This window comes from Nerophis ophidion, linkage group LG03, assembly GCF_033978795.1.
Source record: "Nerophis ophidion isolate RoL-2023_Sa linkage group LG03, RoL_Noph_v1.0, whole genome shotgun sequence".
NCBI classification, from domain to species: domain Eukaryota; kingdom Metazoa; phylum Chordata; class Actinopteri; order Syngnathiformes; family Syngnathidae; genus Nerophis; species Nerophis ophidion.
Genome location: NC_084613.1, coordinates 69912132 through 69931427, shown reverse-complemented (window position 1 = coordinate 69931427; position 19296 = coordinate 69912132). Strand labels below are relative to the sequence as shown.

Sequence of the window (19296 nt, the reverse complement as noted above, 5' to 3'; positions counted from 1 at the left end):
TTGTTGCTTTCCATGTCTTCCAAGCCTAGGAAAATGTGAATTAACTCATTATGACAATAATTTGTTGACACAAAAGAAATGGCAATCACTTTTACCCGCAAAGGACACACAGCTAACTAGTTAGCTTCCTATTAGCAAATTTAATTTTACATCCATATTGTGTAAAGGACCAAAAAAAAAAAAATGTCCTGCCCTTTTTCTGACTTTGAGCCCCTGCCCCTCTATAATCATGTGCACGTCCCTGTGTATATATGTATGTATATATATATATGTATGTGTATATATATATATATATATATATATATACATATACATATATATATATATATATATATATATATATCCATCCATCCATCCATTTTCTACCGCTTACTCCCTTTCGGGGTCGCGGGGGGCGCTGGCGCCTATCATATATATATATATATATATATATATATATATATATATATATCCATCCATCCATTTCCTACCGCTTATTCCCTTTTGGGGTCGCGGGGGGCGCTGGCGCCTATCTCAGCTGCATATATATATATATATATATGTATATATATGTATATATATATATATATATATATATATATATATATATATATATATATATATATATATATATATATATATATATATATATATGTATATATATATATATATATATAAATATATATATATATATATATATATATTAAAAAATAGAGATGTGAACATTTGATTGTGATTCCGAATTGATTCTAGATTCAACATGAATCTCGATTCAAACTGATTTTCCCTAATATATTATTTGGTTAAAAAAAGAAAGAAACTAAAACCTTTTCAAAACAGATAATGGGTTACAAAAGCTCCTCTCCGCCAACGTATAACATTTACGCGCCATGAGTAAGCGCAGAGGTGGCTTAAAGAACGTCTTTTCAGAAATTGATTCTTAAATATTTTTTTTTTTTCTTAATTGATTTTGGAAAAATATGAATGGATTTAGAATTGTAATTACCAAGAGTTGTGTTTCAGATTCAATTTTTTTGAGCATCTTTAAAAAGGTTTAGAGTCAACAGTATCTGTAGTAGCTGCTGGTTGCAGGAGCTCTTTGCTCTTATGTATCCTCTTCTTGTGTTTGTGATGATTCCCTCTTGTTTTCATATGTTTTTTTGCCTTTTGGTTTGGGCCCCATAGGGACTCTGCAACAATGGGTGGCACTTTTCATGACTTCTGCAGTACTTTTAGTGCTTTTTTGTGAACCTTTGGATCTGTCTGCGGGAGCCTTCCGGCCATATGTTTTGTACCAGAGAACATCTGCTGGCTCTCTGCCACACCGGAGTCCCCGTGGCGAGACCGGATTAGTTGTGGAGGAAGAGTCGGGGGCTGCGGCGCTAGCGTTGAGCGTCAAGATGGGTGAGCTTCTCGGAGCTGAAAGAGCACGTATCGGACACTTCGGTCTCCCTATAGACGGATTCATCGCTCATCAGCGCGGACAGGACATTGACTTGGTTTAGTGGGCAGCCTAAGACGGAGTAGGCTCTCTTGGTTGCTATGTTGGGTCTGTTCCTGTCTGTGGCACCCAACCCCACGACAGCGTGGAGCTCTGCAGATGCCATCACAGTGTACAGTATGTTGGTGTTGAAATTGTGTTTTGTATTGTCTATGCATGGTGCAATCATATGTGCGCAATATGTATTATTTATTGCTCATTTTCTGTTTCTCCTTTGTGTTTACTTTGTAGCTGTATGTAAAAATGACACCGGTGAAGTGGCTGGTTGCATCAGCTCTGTGTTGTTTAAATGTGTTGTATGTCTTTTGATTTTTCCCTCTTGTTTTTTTTGGTGTTTTTAGACTATTTTTGTGGACTTTTTCTATCCGCTTTGCCACCACATAATTTTCCCCTTGTGTGGATAAATAAAGTAAATCCTTTCCTATCCCAGCTGAGCTACCCATTACAAACCCCGTTTCCATATGAGTTGGGAAATTGTGTTAGATGTCAATATAAACAGAATACAATGATTTGCAAATCATTTTCAACCCGTATTCAATTGAATATGCTACAAAGACAACATATTTGAAGTTAAAACTGATAAACATTTTTTTTTTTTTTGCAAATAATCATTAACTTTAGAATTTGATGCCAGCAACACGTGACAAAGAAGTTGGGAAAGGAGGCAATAAATACTGATAAAGTTGAGGAATGCTCATCAAACACTTATTTGGAACATCCCACAGATGTGTAGGCTAATTGGGAACAGTTGGGTGCCATGATTGGGTATAAAAGCAGCTTCCAGGAAATGCTATGTAATTCACAAACAAGGATGGGGCGAGGGTCACCAATTTGTAAGCAAATTGTCGAACAGTTTTAGAACAACATTTCTCAACGAGCTATTGCAAGGAATTTAGGGATTTTATCATCTACGGCCCGTAAAATCATCAAAAGGTTCAGAGAATCTGGAGAACTCACAGCACGTAAGCAATGATATTACAGGCTTTTGATATTACAGGCTTTTGATACCTCAGGCGGTACTGCATCAAAAACCGATACCAGTGTGTAAAAGATATCACCACATGGGCTCAGAAACCCTTCATAAAACCACTGTTAGTAAGTACAGTTGGTCGCTACATCTGTAAGTGCAAATTAAAGCTCTACTATGCAAAGCCAAAGCCATTTATCAACAACACCCAGGAACGCCGCCGGCTTCGCTGGGCCCGAGCTCATCTAAGATGGACTGATGCAAAGTGGAAAAGTGTTCTGTGGCCTGATGAGTCCACATTTCAAATTAAATTTGGAAACTGTGGATGTGGTGTCCTCCAGAACAAAAAGTAAAATAACCATCCGGATTGTAATAGGCGCAAGGTACAAAAGCCAGCATCTGTGATGGTATGGTGGTGCATTAGTGCCCAAGGCATGTGTAATTTCCACATCTGTGAAGGCACCATTAATGCAGAATGGTCCATACAGGTTTTGGAGCAACATATGTTGTCATCCAAGCAACGTTATCATGGACGCCCCTGCTTATTTCAGCAAGACAATGCCAAGCCACGTGTTACAACAGCGTGGCTTTCTAGTAAAAGAGTGCAGGTACTCTCCTGGCCCGCCTGCAGTCCAGACCTGTCTCCCATCGAAAATGTGTGGCGCATTATGAAGCGTAAAATACGACAGTGGAGACCCCGGACTGTTGAACGACTGAAGCTCTACATAAAACAAGAATGGGAAAGAATTCCACTTTTTAAAGCTTCAACAATTAGTTTCCTCAGTTCCCAAACGTTTATTGAGTGTTGATAAAAGAAAAGGTGATATAACACAGTGGCGAACATGCCCTTTCCCAACTACTTTGGCACATGTTGCAGCCATGAAATTCAAAGTTAATTATTATTAGCAAAAAAATGTAAAGTTTATGAGTTTGAACATCAAATATCTTGTCCTTGTAGTGCATTCAATTGAATATGGGTTGGAAAGGATTTGCAAATCCTTGTATTCCGTTTATATTTACATCTAGCAGAATTTCCCAACTCATATGGAAACGGGGTACTTACCGGATGCACTGCACAATAGCATTGTCTGGAGACTGCTACGATTTGCTGTGATGTATTAACCAACTTTTTACCCACAATTTAACCGACTCCTTTTTGCCGGCGCAGGTAAACGCTGAAGATGCAAACTTCAACCTCTTCGCCAGGGATTAACACGACATCACCTTCCAGCGTCACCAAATCCAAAGATCAGATTCTCATCCAGAGTAAGACCTGCTTCTACAAGCATACCTCCTCACAACATGCATTTTATATGTAAACAAAATGCCGGCCCGTGGGTGACAATGTAAAGAAAAGTTAATATTTGCTTGTTGTCTGTGCATGTCAGGTTCTGGGGCTATGATTGCAGTCATCGTCATCGGTATAATCATCATTCTCGCCATTCTGCTCTTTGTCCTAAAGACGTACAACAAGTAAGGCGGCATTCCTCTATAAAGCACATTGCGACGATAACAAAAACACTAACGATAAAACCCGGGGGTAAATAAACCAATTACAGTGAAGACACTTTGTTGTTGCGTTGTTGCTTCTAGATGTCCTAAAATGTCCTGTGTTGTATGTAATTAGTGCACATGTACATGTCCTGTGCAGCCATCTAAGTCATCTTGTCACCCTTTGTCACACACATGACAGCAACTGTTAAAATGAACATGTAACTGTTCTAAGTGCACTGTTACAACAACAGTGCCCAACAAAATTCTAAAAGTTAGACACAAAGGTGTTGAATTATTCATCCATCCATCCATCCGACCATTTTCTACCGCTTATCCCTTTTAGGGTCGCGGGGGGTCGCTGGGAACTATTTCAGCTGCATTCGGGCGGAAGGCGGCGTACACCCTGGACAAGTCGCCACCTCATCGCAGGGCCAACACAGATAGACGGACAACATTCACACTCACATTCACACACTAGGGTCAATTTGGTGTTGCCAATCAACCTATCCCCAGGTGCATGCTTACAAAGCAATAGGCTACATATATGCTGTATACATGCCTAAGGTTTTTCAATGCAATGAGGTGGCAACTTGTCCAGGGTGTACCCCGCCTTCCGCCCGATTGTAGCTGAGATAGGCACCAGCGTGACCCCTAAGGAAATAAGCCATGGGTGTCAAACTCCGGCCCGCGGGCCAAATCTGGCCCGCCGTGTAATTTAATTTGGCCCTTGAGGCAATATCAATTTAGCATTAGAGCTGGCCCGCTGGTGTTATACAGCGTCGGTGCCGCTGTATAACACCGCATTCACCACTAATACTCATACTTGCCAAACCTCCTAATTTTCCCGGTAGACTCCCGAAGTTCAGTGCCCCTCCCGAAAATCTCCCGGGGCAACCATTCTCCCAAATATCTACTGATTTCCACCTGGACAACTATATTGGGGGCGTGCATTTAAGGCACGGCCTTTAGCGTTCTCTACAACCTGTCGTCACGTCCGCTTTGTGGCTTTTACACACACACACACACACACACACACACACACACACACACACAAAAACACACACACACACGCACAAGTGAATGCAAGGCATACTTGGTCAACAGCCATACAGGTCACGCTGAGTGTTGCCCTATAAACAACTTTAGCACTGTTACAAATATTCGCCACACTGTGAACCCACACCAAACAAGAATGACAAACACATTTCAGGTGAACATCCGCACCGTAACACAACATAACAAATACCCAGAAACCCTTGGAGCACTAACTCTTCCGGGAAACTTCCAGCAAACTGACCAATAATTAACGTTTTTTACATGCATTTTCTCTTGCTACTTCAAGGCTTGAATGTTTGGTTCATTTATTATTGTTATTTTATTTTCAAATTTATTATTAGCCTGTGGGAAAAAAAACGATATTTACCTCAGAAGATTGCAAATAAAAAAATACATAACATTTTTATTAAAATGTTATTTTATATGTAGCTGAGATAGGCGCCAGCGCCCCCCGCCACCCCGAAAGGGAATAAGCGGTAGAAAATGGATGGATGGATGCCATTGATATTCTTTTAATTATTATTATTATTATTTGAAACTGGATTTTGCATGTCACTAAAGTTATATAAGCCTTGCTTGTTCAATATTTAATGCAAAACTTGTTTGGGTCCCTATTAAAAGGTTAATTTGTTCAACCTTGGCCCGCGGGTTTGTTCCGTTTAAAATATTTGCCCACTCTGTATTTGAGTTTGACACCCCTGAAATAAGCGGTAGAAAATGTATGGATGGATAGTTATTAGTGCATTTATTTAGTCGATGTTTCGGGGCTAACTTCTTCTTACACTTGTATGCCAGTTAGTGAGGCTGCATGAGGCGTTCCTGTCGTCTTTAGAGGGGTTTTTTTACTATGAATTGATTAACGTGGACCCCGACTTAAACAAGTTGAAAACCTTATTTGGGTGTTACCATTTAGTGGTCAATTGTACGGAATATGTACTGAACTGTGCAATCTACTAATAAAAGTTTCAATCAATCAATCAATCAGGAGAGTGTTTTGTTATTTTCATTTCAGTAGGCCTTAGCTTATTTTTCACGCCTGTATGGCCGATAGAATGTAATTCCAGCATCAAGAAGGCATGTCTTTCTTTTTTTTGGTGCATTCTAGATTGCTGCCTAGTGCTGATATTTTTTTTTTTTTTGTAACATTGCAGGCTAATTTGGAGGCCTCTGCAGTATTTAATTCAATTTTCTTAACATTTACACCAATTTACACTCTATTGATGGGAATTATTTTGAAATATTGACAGTAATTTTACTTTTGTTGTATTTTAGTGGCAAACATTCCATAAGGCAGTGACTATTTTCTCACTTTATTATATCATTGTTTATTATTCACTTTTTAAAATGTTCCCCCTCACCTAAAAACTTTGCAGCACAATAACATTTGAACAAATACGGGAGAAACACACACACACACACAAAGAATTAAATCTATATGTGTACAGTACAGGCCAAAAGTTTGAACACACCTTCTCATTCAATGTGTTTTCTTTATTTGCATGACTATTTACATTGTAGATTGTCACTGAAGGCATCAAAAGTATGAATGAACACATGTGGAGTTGTGTACTTAACAAAAAAGGTGAAATAACTGGAAACATGTTTTAATTCTAGTTTCTTCAAAATAGCCACCCTTTACTCTGATTACTGCTATGCACACTCTTGGCATTCTTTCGATGAGCTTCAGGAGGTAGTCACCTGAAATGATTTTCGCTTCACAGGTGTCAGAGTTTTGATGCCTTCAGTGTCAATCTACAATGAAAATTAAAAAAACACATTGAAACGAGAAGGTGTGTCCAAACTTTTGGCCTGTACTGTACATAAAAAGTAAACAAAACTACGACATGATAAAAAATGTGAATACAAAATAGTTCTAAACCAGTTGGATATGTGTATGCTTAAAAAAAGTATAAGAAAAAATATATAATAATAATTATTAATAATATAAAACACAAATATTGAATAAAAATAAATAAATAAAAAGTTAGTCAAAATAAAAAAAACATTATAATTTTAATTAAATACATGAATGATTAATTAATTCAAATTTAAATAAATGGTAAATGGTTATACTTGGATAGCGCTCTTCTACCTCTTTTTTTAAAAAACTCAAAGCACTTTGACACTATTTCCACATTCACCCATTCATACACACATTCACACACTGATAATAAAATAAAATTAAATAAAATTAAATAAAATTAAATAAAATTAAATAAAATTAAATAAAATTAAATACAATTAAATAAAATTAAATTACATTAAATTAAATTAATTTGAATTAAATTAAATTAGATTACAAAAAAGTGAAGCCAAATAAAAAATAGATAAACAAAAAGTGAATCCAAATGCTACGTTTCCTTGAATCCTGATCTGCATCTTCCCAAAGCAAATCGGTTCTCTTTGGAATCATCGTTCACCTAAAAGAGCCGTACAAAAGACTCGATTGGTTCGTGAACGTCACATCTCAAGTAACTTCTTTTTGCACATCCAGGAAGCGCATCTGTGACTTGCTACTTTTTTTTGTTGAGAATCCTTTTTTACGGCTATTAGTCTTATAGCTAGGACAGTGTTTTTCAACCACTGTGTCGTGGCACACTAGTGTACCGTGAGGTATTGTTTGGCGTGCCGTGGGAAATTATGTCATTTCACTTAATTGAGTTAAAAATCATTTTTTTGCAAACCAGTAATTGTCTGTGCTGCTAAGAACTCGGCAGAGTAACCGTGTAATACTCTTCCATGTCAGTAGGTGGCAGCAAGTAGCTAATTGCTTTGTAGATGGTTTGTCGTGATCACAATATGCCGACGACAGCGGGAGGCAGCGTGCAGGTAAAAAAAAGGTATCCAATGCTTAAACCAAAAATAAACAAATGGCATTGAAGCTTAGGGGTGGCGAAGCCACACCAAACTAAAACTGAACTGGCTGAAAAGTAAACAAAAACAGAATGCTGGATGACAGCAAAGACTTACAGCGTGTGGAGCAGAAGGCGTCCACAAAATACATCTGTACATGACAGTCAACACCAAAATAGGAGCGCAAGACAAAAACTAAAAAATACTACACACAGGAAAAAATGAAAAAACCCTCAAAGTAAGTCACAGTGTGGTGTGACAGTACACCTACTTTGAGACAAGAGCTATAGTGATGCATGCTTGGTTATGGTTTGAATTCATATCCAACAACTGCGAGAACAACTTTTTACTGTCAATATCGGCGGCTAAGTTACATTTTTTTAATGTTTTCTCCTGGTGGTGTGCCTCGGGATATTTTTCAATGAAAAAAATGTGCCTTGGCTCACAAATGTTTGAAAAAGACTGAGCTAGGACTCATACTACTGTCACCACTGTTCATAATACTGTCACTCCTCAACTGCCAAAGAACTGTAGACACCTTAATATTTGTTGCTCCTACACTGTGTATACTGCTATACTATTTCATCTTGCACTGGTACTGTATTTGACTACTGTACTTCTGCTTGCACTGATACCGCTACCATAACTACTGTAACTTATTGTGCAACTTAATGTCTTGTAATTCATGTACATCAGAGCTATTCAAATGTTTGTGTATTTGGTATTTAGTGTATTAGATACTGCAACTAGTGTTTGGATTCCACTGTACGCAGTAGAGATGCGCGTTTTGCGGTCTCATCCGCGGAGTCCGTGGATAAACCGCGGGTCGGGCGGGTGACATGACGAAAAAATTGATTTTAATTAGATTCGGGCGGGTGGCGGTTGAACCATCCGGAAATATTTGATATACATGGTTCTGGGATCGGAATCCTTTACCATTCAAAGAGCCATTTAAGACCCGTGTCACAAAGCTAGGAAGACAATAGGAGACGCTAATTTTCTCTAGAATAACTGCCGGCAGTCACCCAGATAATAAGTATTAGGCCGTGCTATGAAGCCATTGACTTTGTCGCCTTCAACAACATGTTCGAACCGTTTGTCAGTCCAGCAACATGTTGTGTGTGGCTTTCGCAGCAACCCGCACACGATTGCAAGGCATACTGGGTGACACAGAGTACACTGATGGTTGTGATATAAACAATTTTAACACTCTTAGTAATATGCGCAACACTGTGAAGCCACACCAAACAAGATTGACAAACACATTTCGGGAGAACATCCTCCCAGTAACACAACAGAAATGCAACACAACAAATACCCATAATCCTTTGTATCCATGACACTTCCTGACTATTTTATACACCCCGCAACCTCCCCCAGGAAGTGTCACGGATACCAAGGATTCTGGGTATTTGTTGTGTTGCGTTTATGTTGTGTTACTGTGAGGATGATCTCCCGAAATATGTTTGTCATTCTTGTCTGGTGTGGCTTCACAGCGTGGCACATATTAGTAAGAGTAATACAATTGTTTATATCACAACCATCAGTGTACTCTGTATCACCCAGTATGCCTTTCAATCTTGTAAGTGTGATTGCGGAAGCTGCATACAACATGTTGACGGACTAACAATCGGTTTGTACATGTTGTTGAAGGTGTCAAAGCCAATGGCTTCACAGCATGCCCTTATTCCTGTCATCAGGATGAACACCATTGGATATTCGCGAGAACGTTAGCGGCTCCCATTGTCTTCATTACTCTGTAAAACGGGTTCAAATAGCTCTGTGAGTGGTAAAGGTGGCCGACCTCTGATGTATTTCAGCGGGCGGGCGGTTGCGGTTCTGATAAAATGTTGGTTCGGGTGGACGGCGGGTGGATGACGACTTATATTGATGCGGTTGCGGATGATATAATTGCCTATCCGCGCATCTCTAGTACGCAGTATCTGAAGAGCATGGAAAAAAGCCTTTCACTGTGGTGTGCTCTGCATGTGACGAATACACTTGAATTGAAGTGACTCGCTTCAGCTTCGCCATGGACTTTGTTATTTGTAAATAAAGTAGGAACATTGTGGGGATAACTGCTTGATATTCTACTGTAAATAAAAGCGACCCATTGTATTTCGAAATGTATGTAATGGATGCAAAGAAAACCACTGGATCCTGGACTTCCTGACAAATTGCTGTCAGAGGGTGAGAGTAGACGGCTACCTCTCAGCATATATCAGCATTAGAACCGGCTCCCCCCAGGGCTGCGTGCTAAGCCCCCTACTCTACACCCTCTACACTCATGACTACACCCCTGCTCATGCCAGCAATACCACCATTAAATTTGCAGACGACACCACAGTAGTTGGACTCATTTCTGAGAGGGATGAATCCGCCTACAGAAATGAAGTGGGTGGTGCAGGGAAAACAACCTGGTCCTTAACACCACCAAGACGAAGGAGCTGATCATGGATTTCCGGAAGAAAAAAACAATAAACATCCAACCACTGTACATCAATGGGGACTATGTGGAAAGGGTCTCTAACTTCAGGTTCTTGGGCTTCCAGATCGAGGAAGACCCGTCGTGGAGTATGAACACCTCAGTGACCATCAAAAAGGCACATCAAAGAACAGTCCGTCTCAAAAACTGCTTGTGTCCTCCTATCGCTGCTCAATAGAGTGTGCTGACATACTGCATGTGTGTATGGTATGCCAGCTGCACGGTGGCAGAGAGAAATGCACTTCAGAGGGTCATAAAAACTGCCATGAAGATCACTGGCTGCTCTCTCCCCTCCCTAGACGAACTGTACAGTGCCAGGTGCCTCAAAAAGGCCCAAAACATTATAAAGGACCCATCTCACCCTGGACATAAACTTTTTGAACTGATGCCCTCAGGCAGGAGATACAGGACAATAAAATGCCGGACAAACCGTTTTAAAAACACTTTTTACCCGAGAGCAAAAGTGTTACTGAACACAAGATAACAGTAATGACTGTGCATGAGAGCTGTATGCTTGGTATTTTTATGTATTTGTATCTATTTATCTATGTTTTTATGTAGGATTTTGCACTAAATTAGTTTGCATACAATTTCATTGTACAGTGTACAATGACAATAAAGATATATTCTATTCTATTCTTAAACTTATGTTCCATTGGTTTTGTCTTAAAACAGGCGTACCCACACGTCCCGACTCCTCGGGTCCAGCGGGGGTTCCAAGCCTCATAAAAAGCCGTCCCAGTCCACGACCCCCATCATACCCATGGACACCATCGGCGTCAGCTCCGTGTCAGGCAGCCTCCTTGACTCAAACCCCAGTTCAGAGACCAGTTTTCACCTCCCAAGAGCGGAGCTGAGCTCTGCAGAGGCCAACCACATAGAACAGTACAGCACTAACAGCGGATCCACGGTGGTCACCATCCATGATCCTTCCGGAAACACATAGCATTGGGTCCCAACAGAGACCCCCTGATTGACTGACCTAGGGCCTTTATCGACTGAATGTGTTAATGTTGTGAGCGCCAGACAAAAACATACAATGTGAACAAAACCACACCCCAAGTAGGCACGGAGTATCATGAAGGATGTGAGAAGCCGCACAAATGAGGATGCTTCTTTTTTTTTTTTTTCAATGTCATATGTGTGCACATGACACACAATGAAGAAAACACTCTTGACAATGTCGGTCTTAACTGTGAACATTTCTGTATTCAACATGGCGTCACTTGATTCCGTCAATAGGATTAATTTCAGAGCAGACACAAAAACAATATGACGTTAGACGACCTTGTTTATACTGCCTCCTGGATGCTTTGTGACCCACACACATTCTTTCTTGGATCGGAAATACTTTCAAGCATTTTTTTTTTTTCAATCACTTATTTGTTTTGCAATGCATTCAAGTACCGAATACCAACTTATTTTGCACTTTATTTCCATCGCTCTATCCATTTGTGCTGTGTCTATTGTCTTTGGATGGAATTAAAACAAACAGCATGTTTTGACGTGTGGCATCTTTTAGATGGGATTATATTAGATTAGTTCATTTCAAAGGGGACAATGCAATTTCGGGCTTCACGGTGGGAGAGGGGTTAGTGTGTTTGCCTCACAATACGAAAGTCCTGAGTAGTCAGGGTTCAATCCCGGGCTCGGAATCTTTCTGTGTGGAGTTTGCAAGTCCTCCTTGTGACTGCGTGGGTTCCCTCCAGGTACTCCGGCTTCCATCCATCCATCCATCCATTTTCTACCGCTTATTCCCTTTTGGGGTCGCGGGGGGCGCTGGCGCCTATCTCAGCTACAGTCGGGCGGAAGGCGGGGTACACCCTGGACAAGTCGCCACCTCATCGCAGTACTCCGGCTTCCTCCAACTCCAAAGACATGCACCTGGGGATAGGTTGATTGGCAACACTAAATTGGCCCTTGTGTGTGAATGTGAGTGTGAATGTTGTCTGTCTATCTGTGTTGGCCCTGCGATGAGGTGGCGACTTGTCCAGGGTGTATGCCGCCTTCCGCACGATTGTAGCTGAGATAGGCGCCAGACCCCCCCCCGCAACCCCAAAGGGAATAAGCGGTAGAAAATGGATGGATGGACAATGCAATTTCTTAAAACACAAGACAACACAAAGCAGCACGGCGGAACAGGGGTTACTGCGTCTGCCTCACACTGCGAAGGTCCTGGGTTTGATCCTGCGCTCGGGATCTTTCTGTGTGGAGTTTGCATGTTCTCCACGTGACCTCATGGTTTCCTTCCTTTGTTCCTTCCTCCCACTTCCAAAGACATGCACCTGGGGATAGGTTGACTGGCAACACTAAATTGGCCCTAGTGTGTGAATGTGAGTGTGAATGTCGTCTGTCTGTCCGTGTTGGCCCTGTGATGAGGTGGCGACTTGTCCAGGTTGTACACCGCCTTCCGCCCATGTGCAGCTGAGATAGGCTCCAGCACCACCTGCGACCCCAAAAGGGACAAGCAGTAGAAAATGGATGGATGGACATGACTACACATGGTTAAAAAAGCCAGAAGTCTAGTTTTAATCCGTAGTCCCCTGGCCATGGTGTAAAAAAGGCAGTAGAATTACAATAAAAAAAAGAAAATAATTGTGTTACTTTTATTTTATCTGATTATTATTGTTGCTTAAATCAGGCCTTAACAAGGAATAATTGTGTTACTGCGCCCTCTGCTGACAATTTTTCGCCACAACAATGCTGAGTACTTCCTCACAGAGTAGCATTCAGCAGCTCAATATCCATCCATCCATTTTCTACCGCTTATTCCCTTTGTAGGTCGCGGGGGGCGCCGACGTCTATCTCAGCTACAATCGGGTGGAAGGCGGCGTACATCCCGGACAAGTCGCCACCTCATCACAGGGCCAACACGGATAGACAGACAACATTCACACTCAACAAAAAAAGCTAAAATAACGACATACATTTACTACAGACTATTCAAAATAAATGTATCACAACACAATTCGATTAATATTCATATTTTTAAATCAACATAAAAACAGAAGATACACTTAGTTAGTACACCAACCTTACACTCATTCTCACTCCTAGCTCGGCATAGCTCGGTTGGTAGAGCGGCCGTGCCGGCAACTTGAGAGTTGCAGGTTTGATTCCCACTTCTGCCATCCTAGTCACTGCCTTTGTGTCCTTGGGCAAGACACTTTACCCACCTGCTCCCAGTGCCACCCACACTGGTTTAAATGAAACTTAGATATTGGGTTTCACTATGTGAAGCGATTTGAGTCAGTAGAGAAAAGCGCTATATAAATATACTTCACTTCACACACAAAAGGGTTGTTTTTATTCTGTTATCAATATTTCAGTTCCTACAATATACATCAATGCAGTCTGCAAGGGATACAGTCCCTGAAGCACACATGAATGTGTGTGCTGCCGGTCCACTAATAGTGCTAACCTCCATTTTCTACCGCTTATTCCCTTCGGGGTCGCAGGGGTCGCTGGTGTCTATCTCAGCTACAATCGGGCGGAAGGCGGGGTACATCCTGGACAAGTCGCCACCTCATCGCAGGGCCAACACAGATAGACAGACAGCATTCACACTCACATTCACACCTTTAACAGTTAATTTTACTCATTTTCATTAAATTACAAGTTTCTATGTAATTGTTTTTATTTTTTTAATGTTTATTTTTTGTTCAAAAAAATGTTTAGTTTTTTTTGTTTTTGTTTTTTAAATAAAGGTTAAATGGTTCTTAAAACCAGTTCCAGTCCAGATTATGTCCAGGTCGGGCTCAGCAACACACACCTTCATTTATGTACACTCCCCGGATTATAAATAACCTAATGTAAATAACCAAATGCACTTCTAATGTATTTACTTGCTCTTATGCTATCTGAACTCACTATGTTCTCTGCTGGCTGTACATATCCTACTAAGTAAGACCTACACTGTTTCAATGTCCATTTCTCTGTTGATGACTGAAGTACTGCTATCAACCAAAGCTCCTCATCCCACCCCTCGGATTGTAAATAATGTAAATAATTCAATGTATATACTATGATGATTAACCTGTGTGATGACTGTATTATGCTGTTAGTATATATTTGTACCATGAATTGATTAATGTGGACCCCGACTTAAACAAGTTGAAAAACTTAATCGGGTGTTACCATTTAGTGGTCAATTGTACGGAATATGTATCGAACTGTGCAATCTACTAATAAAAGTATCAATCAACGAAAAACACAATACGATTCATTTTGAAGTTAACAAGAATTTGGTGTAAATCTGATCTGATAGCTTTATAGTGGTTCCCTGGGAGCACTTGAAGGTATGCCAATGGGTACGTGAGATTTTTAGAAAATATTCTAAAAATAGCAACCATTCAAAAAGTCCTTTATAAATATATTTATTGAACAATACTACAACAAAACATGAATGTAAGTTCATAAACTGTGAAAAAAAAAAATACAACAATGCAATATTCAGTGTTGACAGCTTGATTTTTTTGTGGACGTGTTCCATAAATATTGATGTTAAAGATTTTTTTTGTTTTTGTGAAGAAATGTTGAGAATTAAGTTCATGAATCCAGATGAATCTCTATTACAATCCCCAAAGAGGGCACTTTAAGTTGATGATTACTTCTATGTGTAGAAATATTTATTCATACCGTAATTGAATCACTTGTTTATTTTTCAACAAGTTTTTAGTTAATTTTATATCTTTTTTACAGATAGTTCAACAAAGACCACTACAAATGAGCAATATTTTGCACTGTTATACAATTTAATGAATCTGAAACTGATGACAAAGTGCTGTATTTTACTTCTTTATCTCTTTTTTTTTCAACCAAAAACGCTTTGCTCTGATTAGGGGGTACTTGAATTCAAAAAAATGTTCACGGGGTACATCACTGAAAAAAGGTTGAGAACCACTGTGATAGCTCAGTTACCAACAATTTTAGTTCCTATTCTGTGTTATATGTGTTTTATGTTGCACGATTGCACCAAGAAACATTCCGTTCTCAAACAATGGCAATAAAAAACTACCGGTATTCTGAATTCTGATTCTGAAACACCTTTCGCAATCACTTAGAAGCAGTATTTGTCTTGAACGCAGCCTGTCCCAGAGTTGTTATGATGGTGACGCATGGTAAGTAGCCATCTGACTTTTTTTTTTTTTTTTTACATTTAGCGCTAAAAATAAGCACACTTCTACGTGTTTCCTATTCTGTGTTTTATATGTTTTATGTTGCACGATGTCACCAAGAAAATTTCATAGTTTGTGAACCTGTTCTCAAACAATGGCAATACAAAACTAGTCTGACTTCAGATTCTGAAACACGCTTCGCAAACACTTAGTAGCAGTTTTTGCCTTGAACGCAGCCTGTCCCGCAGTTGTTACGATGGTGACGCTGGGTAAGTAGCCAACTGACATTTTTTTACATTTACCGCTAAAAATAAGCACCCTTCTACGTGTCTACAGTTGAGGCTATTCTAGTTAAACAGTAATAAGCGTGTTAACATTATCTCTCGTCTCATAAATCATTAAACAAAAGCTACCTTGCTACGGAAGTCAACTAGCCACACCGGAAGTTAGCTGTCACGTGTATGCGCCTTCAGTGGATAAATGATAAAATGGATATAGTCACATTATTTCCACTTTTAAGTGACTAATTGTAAATGTGTTGCAGTGGAGGTGTTGAGCCTCCTGCTGGTGTCCGTGTTGTGGGGCTGCACCAATCCTTTCCTAAAGAGAGGCACAGAAGGTATCGAACATGTCTCCAAGTCCAATAAAGTCTCTCAGTTCCTGGCTGAGGTCAAGTTTCTCTTCCTTAACGTCAAGGTAAACACTAACACTCAATATTCCACACTGCATGTTGTGTGATGATTTGAAATATATATTTCCTTTCCTCCCTCAGTACTTAATCCCGTTTGTACTGAACCAGACTGGCTCATTGGTGTACTATTACACACTCTCCACCACAGGTGAGACTCCCATTACACCTGTAGCATCCAAGGATAAATAAGGCCCCGTTTATACTGAGCCGGATTAAGTTGTCCAGGATAAATCCCACCTAACCTTATCCTTGTCCACACATAACAATGCCACCGTTTAATGGCCTACTGAAATTAGATTTTTTTTTATTCAAACGGTGATAGCAGGTCCATTCTATGTGTCATACTTGATCATTTCGCGATATTGCCATATTTTTGCTGAAAGGATTTAGTAGAGGACATCCACGATAAAGTTTGCAACTTTTGGTCGCTAACTGAAAAGCCCTGCGTTTACCGGAAGTAGCAGACGATGACGTCACCCGTTGATGGCTCCTCACATTGTTTATAATGGGAGTCTCCAACAAAAAGAGCTATTCGGACTGAGAAGAAAACGACAATTTCCCCATTAATTTGAGGGAGGATGAAAGATTTGTGAATTAGGATATTGATAGTGAAGGAATTAAAAAAAAAAAGCGACTTCTCCGGGCGGCGGCAGTGTGAGCGTTTCAGATGTAATTAGACACATTTACTAGGATCATTCTGGAAGATCCCTTATCTACTTATCGTTTTAATAGTATTTTAGTGAGATTGAGGTAGCGACTTGTCCAGGGTGTACACCGCCTTCCGCCTGAATAGAGCTGAGATAGGCTCCAGCACGCCCACCACCCCGAACAGGACAAGCGGTAGAAAATGAATGTATGGATGGAATACTAACCATTAATACCTTTTGTCATTACATCTTTAATTAATATGATCAAAAAACATTTCAAATATAGCAAAATAAAAGTAAAGTTAATTATATTTCACGTTTCTCGAGTGACTTAAAGCACTTTAGAGAGTGAAAGCCATTATTTAATTTACATCTAAAGCAGTGTGGGTGGCACTGGGAACAAGTGGGTAAAGTGTCTTGCACACAATGGCAGTGCAGTGACTAGGATGGCGGAAGCGGGGATCAAACCTGGAACCTTCATTACTGGCACGGCTGCTGTACCAACCGAGTCACGTCGCTCCAAAAAATTATATGTACCAGGAAAAGTGTATGATTAATGAATCAAATGGATTTGTTTTTGTATCAATTTTTTAAACAATTGTAATATATATTTGTATTATTTATTTATTTATTTTTTTGTCCCACTCATGCAGACTTGTCATTTGCTGTGCCCGTGTCCAACTCTCTAACCTTCCTGTGTACTCTGCTCACTGGCAAGTTACTGGGTGAAGACTTTGGAGGCAAACGTGAGTCCATCCAGTCCTGAAGCATTAGTTTGTGTTGCCACAAAAAAAAAAGATCAAACATCATTCGTCTCGTTTTAATGCTTTTAGTAGAGTGCAAATCTAAACCCGAATGAGTTTTTTTTTCTTCTTTAACGTAACTTTTTCTTTTTACGTCTCTTTTCAGAGGCTGTCGCTGGACTGTTCCTCACCGTGTTTGGCATTACTTTGTGTGTCATAAGCTCCATAGAAGACACTGGCACTCAGCCTGCGTCCTGATGGCAACTTTTAAATTTAACTGCACTATTAGCGCTGATCTGGCCACTCAAAATGTAAATATTATTTCCGGCAAGGCCACACTACTCTTCAATGTTTACTTACAAACTACGAAAAAAAAACATATCGGTAAAAATGTTCACATTTCAACAATTAAATTTCCAACTAGAGAAAACCTGTTGTGTATAAGTTGTAGTTTTATCTGCCCGTATGCTAACATAAGTACGTCATAAGTGAGTATCTTTTGTGGTACAAGCTTTAGTAGGTCTCTCTCTCACACACACGCACACACACACACACACACAAATTAACTACGGTTGTAGAGGAAGTACCATTAAAAAATAGCTACTACCGTAAATAAACCAGAATTTACTCACGTTACTTAGTACTTGACTAGTTTTTTCACTCAATAGTTACTCTTTTTACTTTTACTTGAGTCATATTACTCCAAAGCAGGGATGTCAAACGTACGGCCCGCAGGTCAAACCAGGCACAGGTTTTATCCGGCCCAAGGGATGAGTTTGCCAATTATAAAAATGAGCCGAAATTTTTGAATGAAAGAACCAGCTGTTCTAAATGTGTCCGCTAGATTTCGCAATAGCAATTATTTTTATCTTTGTAGATAATGCTACATATGTAAAAAAAATATAATTAAACCACTTGATTTTAGTGCACCAGTCGAGGAAAATGATCAAACTACATAAAAAACATCCTATAATTTGATTTTGATATTATTTTTTTATTTTGATGGATTGACAATTAACACCAATGAGTTGACTGATGAACATTATCACATAATTAATTCAGAAAGTATAAATAATGACAAATAAAGATAGAACACTATTAACCACAACATGTAAGTGTAAAAAAATCCCAACAACATTATGATTTATACATTTTCAGAATGTGCTTGATCTATTTTTAAACAAAGAAAACAATCTGAAATTGTCTTTATTTTTAAGGTATCGTGCCATGATTTTACCAGTCTGGCCCATTTTGTAGTAGGTTTTTCTCCATGTGGCCCCCGATCTAAAATGAGTTTGACACCCCTGCTCTAAAGTAGCAGTACTCCTACATGAGTTAAATGTTTGACTACTCACTCTACCCACCTCTAGTTTATGAATGTATTTATATTAAAATTTTATTTTATATTCTATTTACATGATGTCGAGCACTGAAATGCTCCATGAATATTATTTTGGAAAATATATTTTCTCACTCTTGTTTTGAATTAACCCCACAAAACAGTGTTAAAAATAATATAAGGAATGAAGAAATCATCTTTTCAACTAACATTAAAAAAAGGTTCCTTTTTAAAATGCAACTTTCCTGGTCAAATAGAGGTCATTCCATTGAAGTCATTAACATTCATGGACTGACTCCCAATGTGTAACAATATTTCTGCGACTAAACAAACTGAGACGGACATGTCCAGAGGGGCGAAGGGAGGCAAGTTCACGTAGGGTTCACTCCCACAATTTATGGAGTTCCTATAGAAACGTATTTGC

At 39.5% G+C, this 19296-nt stretch overlaps 2 protein-coding genes across 3 annotated transcripts in view; both read left to right on the top strand.

Moving 5' to 3' along the window:
• Positions 1–11837, top strand: part of ncmap (non-compact myelin associated protein) — a 35542-nt gene extending 23705 nt beyond the window's left edge. Inside the window, exons 2-4 of the mRNA XM_061895959.1 lie at positions 3616–3713; positions 3836–3920; positions 11011–11837. Of these exons, the coding sequence (XP_061751943.1) occupies positions 3629–3713; positions 3836–3920; positions 11011–11281 (441 nt within the window). The 5' untranslated portion in view covers positions 3616–3628 and the 3' untranslated portion in view covers positions 11282–11837. The remainder of the gene's footprint in view (positions 1–3615; positions 3714–3835; positions 3921–11010) is intronic.
• A 3570-nt stretch (positions 11838–15407) lies between these two features.
• tmem234 (transmembrane protein 234) lies at positions 15408–17963 on the top strand. Of its 2 annotated transcripts, none has more exons than XM_061895955.1 (5): positions 15408–15455; positions 15997–16148; positions 16225–16291; positions 17444–17536; positions 17700–17963. In XM_061895955.1, the coding sequence occupies exons 1-5, from the start codon at positions 15440–15442 to the stop codon at positions 17789–17791; spliced, it is 420 nt and encodes a 139-aa protein (XP_061751939.1). In that variant the 5' UTR covers positions 15408–15439; the 3' UTR covers positions 17792–17963. The 2 variants fall into 2 exon arrangements, with proteins under 2 accessions (XP_061751939.1, XP_061751940.1); XM_061895956.1 differs by lacking the exon at positions 15408–15455 and adding an exon at positions 15516–15721.
• The last annotated feature ends 1333 nt before the right edge of the window (positions 17964–19296 follow it).

Excerpts from the sequence above, each read along its gene's own strand:
- tmem234 (XM_061895955.1), top strand. Across the intron at positions 16,292-17,443 it reads TTACACACTCTCCACCACAG|ACTTGTCATTTGCTGTGCCC; the intron begins GTGAGACTCCCA and ends CCACTCATGCAG. Across the intron at positions 17,537-17,699 it reads TGAAGACTTTGGAGGCAAAC|AGGCTGTCGCTGGACTGTTC; the intron begins GTGAGTCCATCC and ends GTCTCTTTTCAG.